Source organism: Vitis vinifera, chromosome 13 (assembly GCF_030704535.1).
Source record: "Vitis vinifera cultivar Pinot Noir 40024 chromosome 13, ASM3070453v1".
Classification (NCBI taxonomy): domain Eukaryota; kingdom Viridiplantae; phylum Streptophyta; class Magnoliopsida; order Vitales; family Vitaceae; genus Vitis; species Vitis vinifera.
The window spans coordinates 2804834-2811739 of record NC_081817.1 but is presented as its reverse complement, the minus strand read 5'-3'; the positions used below and the strand labels follow the sequence as shown (position 1 = coordinate 2811739).

Sequence of the window (6906 nt, the reverse complement as noted above, 5' to 3'; positions counted from 1 at the left end):
AACATGGAATGCAGTTCTCAGACTCAGACCCAACTCCACTCTGGAATTTCAACTATGTGTTGGGACAAGAACTACAACCTACTTTGTGCTTTCAATCATCGAATACCAGGTAACAACTGTATTCCAATATATGAAACATGACCAAACCTCAAAACAAAAACCATGCAAACAATCAAGTGCATGTCATGGACGATTCAAGAATATTAGGCACAATTGGCATTCGTAGCAGCAATCTGTAAAGCTTGGTGTGCTATAGTTTCAGCGCAAAACATTGAATCATATGGTATTGTAAACTGCGTAAATAATCTACTGAACTCAACAGTGTTTCAAACAAGAAGTATTTGCGTATATAGAATCCACCAGACTAGACATGCATCAATCCATCAACAAAAGGATGAATCAGGTTAAAAGTTCCCAAAAAGAATGCTAGCCTGACTTAATCAACTTCCTCAACCACTGGGACGGCAGCACTTGCAGCAGGTGGAGGACCACCAGCAGCAAGAACTCCATCAGCCACCTGATGTACAGTATCCTCATATATATTGCCAATGATTGGTTTGCTGATGGCCTCAAACTTCTTCAGTTTGTCCTCAAACTCATCTGCCCCAGCAAACTGGCTGGAATCCAACCACTGAATAACCTCCTCCACGGCATCCTCTATCTTTTTCTTTTCTAGAGGGGCGATCTTGTCTTCATTCTTCTTATCCTTCACAGTGCTCCTTACGTTGTAGGCATAATTCTCTAAGGCGTTCTTTGCTTCCACCTTCTTCTTGAGCATCTCATCCTCAGATTTGTACTTTTCAGCCTCCTGCATCATCTTCTCAATGTCCTCCTTAGACAATCTCCCTTTGTCATTGGTGATAGTGATTTTGTTCTTCTGCCCTGTGGTCTGCTCCTCCGCAGAGACATTCAAGATACCATTAGAATCAATATCAAAGCAAACGGTGATCTTAGGTACACCCCTTGGGGCTGCAGCAAAGCCAGAAAGCTCAAACTTGCCCAACAAGTTGTTGTCCCTACTTCTTGTTCTCTCACCCTCATAGACCTGGATCAAGACACTAGTTTGGTTGTCTGAGTAGGTAGAAAAGTCCTGCTCCTTCTTGGTTGGAATAGTGGTGTTCCTCGGAATCAGTACAGTCATCACACCTCCAGCAGTCTCCAACCCAAGGGACAGAGGAGTAACATCCAAGAGCAGCAGATCCTGTACCTTTTTATTACCTTCTCCACTTAAGATGGCACCCTGCACAGCAGCGCCATAAGCAACAGCTTCATCTGGGTTAATGCTCTTGCAAAGCTCCTTTCCATTAAAGAAGTCTTGCAACATTTGCTGCACCTTTGGAATTCTAGTAGAACCACCAACGAGGACAACATCTTGGACACTGCTTTTGCCTATCTTAGAATCCCTCAAACACTTATCCACAGGCTCCATGCACTTTCTAAAGAGGTTCATGTTGAGATCTTCAAATCTAGCACGAGTGATGGTTGTGTAGAAATCAACACCTTCATATAAGGAGTCAATCTCAATGCTCGTCTGAGCTGTGGATGAGAGAGTCCTCTTTGCTCTTTCACAAGCAGTTCTCAACCTCTCAAGTGCTCTGGGGTTTCCACTAATGTCCATCTTGTGCTTCCTCTTGAATTCCTGTACAAAATAGTTCACCATACGGTTGTCAAAATCGTCTCCTCCAAGATGGGTGTCTCCAGCAGTGGCCCTCACTTCAAATAGACCTTCCTCTATTGTGAGAAGGGAGACATCAAAAGTGCCACCTCCAAGATCAAAGATAAGGACATTCTTCTCGCCACCACCCCCTCCCTTCTTGTCAAGGCCATAGGCAATGGCAGCAGCAGTGGGTTCATTGATGATGCGCACGACATCAAGACCAGCAATAGCCCCAGCATCCTTTGTTGCCTGGCGCTGAGAGTCACTGAAGTAAGCAGGGACAGTGACAACTGCCTTATCCACTGTTGAACCAAGGTAGACTTCAGCAATCTCACGCATCTTTGAGAGGACCATAGATGAAATCTCTTGAGCGGTAAACTTTTTCTCTTCTTCTTTGTAAGTGACCACAATTGTGGGTTTGTCACCAATACCACCAATGACCTTGAACGGCCAGAGTTTTATATCATCCTGAATTGAGGCATCACTGAACCTCCGACCAATCAGACGCTTTGCATCTGTGATGAACATGGAAACCCCAAACCTCAAAGCAACAGAATAAGCTACATAACATGCAATAAAGTGTTCGCTCAACATGGAGAAATGTTTCCTAGGAGATCGGAATACACGACAATCCCCGTGGTCACAATTGAACAAAATAAACATAGGAGAGCAAAAATTCACAAACAAATGTCCGTGAGAAAGTTTGATCTTTTCAAAGATTGCCAGTATGCAGTGTTGTAATGAGATCAGTATGTGTGTGTGTCTGTTCATTTCACATTGCATAACAACATAAAAAAAATCTATTATATTTGTAAAGTATCAAGAGTGCATAAAAATGAGAAAGAAATATACCTCTTAATACAAGAGCTTGTGTTTCAATACTTCTGATTTTGAATTGTACTTAAATGATTAGGGAATTAACAGTTGTCCTCAAAGATTTGTGTTTCATATCATCATGCAAAAATGTCCTCAAATGCAGCTGACTAACATAAAACCAACATATGACAACACTGACAGAATTGGGAAGTCTGATTGAATTATTTTGAATTACAAGCACCAATTAAAGTGAGAAAGAGGTAGGTCAGGCTTAGACTTGAGTGAAAACTGGAAGAGAGTGGTTAGGCCCTGTCTTGGATTGTTTTTTACAAATGGTCATCAAAATCCAATTTTAAGAACACTTTTTAATTTTAAAACAATTCTCAATTATTTTTATAAATAAAATTCTGTTTGTGAACTCAGGAGTACGAAAACACCTCTTTCCAAACAGGGCCTAAACTCCAACTGATCTAAAAAAACATGAGCAGGATTTGGCATTGGTTCCAGTTTCTGATTCAAAAACGAAAACAACTCACCTCATTCTAACAGCATTTATAAAGCAATATAGGAACATAAAAACTCATTTAAATTTTATCACATTTCGAACCAAACTCAGTCGTGCTTCTCAGAATTCCTATATTTCTCATCAAAGAAAGGTTCGTGCTCTCATTTCCGTGGAAATGTATTTAATTTAAGTCATTTGTTTTTGGAAGGGGAAGAAAATTTTTAATAATGAGGAATTGAAAACAAAAGAAATATATATATATATATATATATATATATAGATATAGACACCGTGCAGATAAAAAAATAAATAGGTTTTCTAATGTTGATAAAAACCATCTCTATCAAGCAGATATGCTAGAATTTGTGTTATTGAAGACTACAAAGGACTTTGTGGCCACATGGCTGCATCAACCACAAGTTTATACTTCTGCAAACCCTAAGGATGCAAGTGGATTTGGAGCTACACAATGCAAAACATATAAAAATAGAATAGCTGTAAAATTCTTCACAAAACATATATCATTTTCTCTTCATCCAAACAAAGAGTTTGTTTAGCTAAAAGAGACCAGCAAGGCTCAGATAGCTTACCAAACACAGTGTTGACAGGGTTCATAGCGACCTGGTTCTTTGCAGCATCTCCTATCAACCGCTCCGTATTAGTGAAAGCAACGTAAGATGGCGTCGTTCTGTTGCCCTGGTCATTCGCAATGATTTCAACATGATCGTACTGCCACACTCCGACGCACGAGAACGTCGTGCCGAGATCGATTCCGATCACCGGAGCCCCTCCATTTCCGGCCATTGTTCACTCTCACTGAAACGAGAGAAGAAGCACAGTAGAGAAAACTTAAGACTCTGAAAATGGCAATGCTATGCTTTGGAGCTACAGTGAAGAGCAGAGGCAGGAGCGTCTCTCATTACATATAGGTTCCGAAGGAGGTTCGAGAAGGTTCGTATAGTGGATTTTCAGCCACTGGATTTCAATGCATGGACGGTTGGCGAGACATTCCAATACAATGGAGGGAGACCCCTTGCTCTTGATTTTGGAAGGTTTCAGAATTTTCAGAACCTGTCGTCCGCTAGACATTGGCCTCCGGTAAGTAAATCTCCACCGTCGAAATTACATTTTGTATTGTAAATATTTTCAAGCTTTTTAAACTTACCTAAGCGCATGGTTGGGCTCTTTCATTCAATGACAAGGCCCAAATACAAATTTCCTTTTACTTCATCATTTCATCTTCTAAGGTGGCTTTCAAATTTCTAATACATGGATTTAAAGTATATTAATCGTAACGACTCCATGAATCCTGACACCATATGATATAATTTTAATATGCATATAATTTAATTTTAGGTGGGTCACATGATATAATTGTAACATGTCTATAGGTGGGCCAATCTTCATTTTAGTCACCACACAAAGATTCTCGGACAAATTTTAAAGCAATGAGGAGATTGGCCGTACGATCTTTAAACTCTAGCCATTGATTAATTTAACAACTTAAATTAATAAAAGGAATAGTCATTAGGATCCGGTTGTAACAACCCACACGGCCACACCCATGTGAATGCCGTCCCTTCTCGTGGCTTTAAAACACGTAAGAGGAGCTATACATTCATGGGCTGCGTTATTTTCTTCTCCCGATCCGAGGTGAGGCATCACACCGATTTTCAATTTTATGGATAGAAAATTTTCAGCAGAAATGCTTTTCCACGAGAAAAGTTTTCCGGGAAAATGGAAATGAATTTCCCGCTCTCCAGCCTCGTTCGAATGATCCGTCCGTACATCGTTACGGATTCTTCAATAACTGTGAACAGCTCTCAGACGCCGGTGAATCCGTGAATTTGTTCTGAAGGCAACTTCTTATTCTCGATAATTGTCTATACTGATTGCCCGAAATTCATATTTCCGATTTGCTGTCAATATGGATATGGAAACTTGGAGGAAAAGGAAAAGAATTCTGAAGGAATATAGGTTTTATTGTTTGGCCGGGATGAAAAAGTAGCAAGAAATTAAACTCTTGTCTTTATTAAAATGGGAAATAAAATTGGGAATGGAGTGTAGAAAACTTTTTCCACTCTTGATCACTCTCCTTCCTTTTCCTCCGATTTTTCTTTTCTTTTTCCTTATCTTTTTCTCACAGTTCATGAATTTGAAACTGAAGCTTAAGAAGGAAATATTTATATGCTGTTGTTTGTTAACTTTTTTGGGAGGATCTGATTTTCCATTTGCAATTATGGATTGGTAGCATAGTTCACTGTTCATGTCTTAAGTAGAGAAACTGTGTATAGTAATTTGCAGATGAAACATCAATTGCTTGGGAGATTACTTTAACCTTTTCCTTGTACGATTTTTTATTGGAATGAGTCTTATCATAATGATTTCTATTAGTTTTCACTTACCGGATCTGGGTAATGATTTACCTTTTGTTCAATGCTTGAAGTTACTCAAGAAATTGATGAAGGATTGACTTCAAGTTGGAGTAGGGGACCCTGATTTTAGTTCTACTGTTTGGTTACTTTATTCACTGATGGGTTTGGAATTGAACTCAAATTTTGCATGCCCTGAATAACACACACAAAAGTATGCACTAAAGGCAAAGCTTTTGGATTTTGATTGAAATGGGATTCCAAATAGAATCAAAACACAAAATGCAGGCCGGGTTTATGCTCTGTTTTGTGCAAGCTGAGGAATTACTTGATAATAGTTAAGAAAAGTATCTTATATACTTATTCTATTGACATGTAACTTGTAATTAAATTTTGAAAAAGTCTTCAACATGCCTTCTTAAGAAGCAAGAATGGTTTGGTGATATCTGCAAGTTTTCCTGTTTCAAGAACTATGATCTTTCCAACACCTTGTTAAATTGTAGGGTTTGTTCACGTATCGAACCATGAATGGTTCTTCTACTAGAGGCATTACACCACAATGTTTTCCTACTAATATACTAGAAAAGAGTTTTAGAATCATGAAAATGTCTTTTGACCAGTGCCACATTTATTTTGACATAATTTAAGGTGATGGGGTGTTGCATATACAATTTTATTTTTGGGGATTTATAATTAAATCAAGCTGGAGTTCCTCCTTGTTACCCTAGGTTTTTTGTTTATGGCGTAATCTTTTAAAATATTTACAAGAAGTCAAACTTAAAACAAGTTTCTTGCATGTGAACATGTGTTGTACTATCATTGTTTTTCTTAGCTGCTGTTGTTTCTTACAAAAATCAGAGACTTTTCCTGTTGTTTCTTCCTGTTGGTGTTACAAGATGGACTGAATAGCATTCATGCATCTCTGATCTCAAGATCATTTTTTATGTTAATCTAAGAACAAAAATCATCCTTCTGCAAATGCAAGTACAATATACTGGAAATCATGACCTTAAAATATGCAATATTCTATGGTCTACCATCTTCAATTACAGAAGAAAGAGAACATGGGCATTATCAATTCTACTTACTAAACATAGCGCAAGCCCTCTATCATTTCATGGGTAGGATGGTGGGTGCCGATTTCCAATGGGATTGGGTCCTGATGGAACTTTGTGGATATTTCCTCTGATCTGCTGTCCAAATTTCTTCTTTTCATATATACAGCAATAGTTCACATATAAGGCATTTTCATTGTAAGAAGTGAACTAAAAGAAAATGAAATAACTGAATGGCTAATTAGCAGAAGTTTACTAATAAATAGAAGGAATGGTTATGACACTCACCCATGTGGCAAACATATATCTGGTGGCTGAGCCTGTTCTTTGTTGTGCAGGTCCAGTATTGGAAGCAACTATAACAAACATCAGAAAAAACATATGAATTTACTTGTTGGCTATTGCCATCTCTTCCTGTGACACTAATATAGCAAAAATAATATGGGTATCCGGGTTAGAAAGCCAGTTGCTTGCCTGGTTCCATAGCTCGAAGCATGATGG

At 38.6% G+C, this 6906-nt stretch overlaps 1 protein-coding gene across 1 annotated transcript; it reads right to left on the bottom strand.

The window, feature by feature from the left end:
- Nucleotides 1-201: 201 nt before the first annotated feature.
- On the bottom strand, nt 202-4111 carry LOC100261526 (heat shock cognate 70 kDa protein). Its single transcript, XM_002279061.4, has 2 exons — nt 3569-4111; nt 202-2172 (listed from the first exon to the last, which is right to left on the bottom strand). Exons 1-2 carry the CDS (start codon nt 3780-3782, stop codon nt 437-439), a joined length of 1950 nt encoding a protein of 649 aa, XP_002279097.1. The 5' UTR covers nt 3783-4111; the 3' UTR covers nt 202-436.
- Between the last annotated feature and the right edge of the window lie 2795 nt (nt 4112-6906).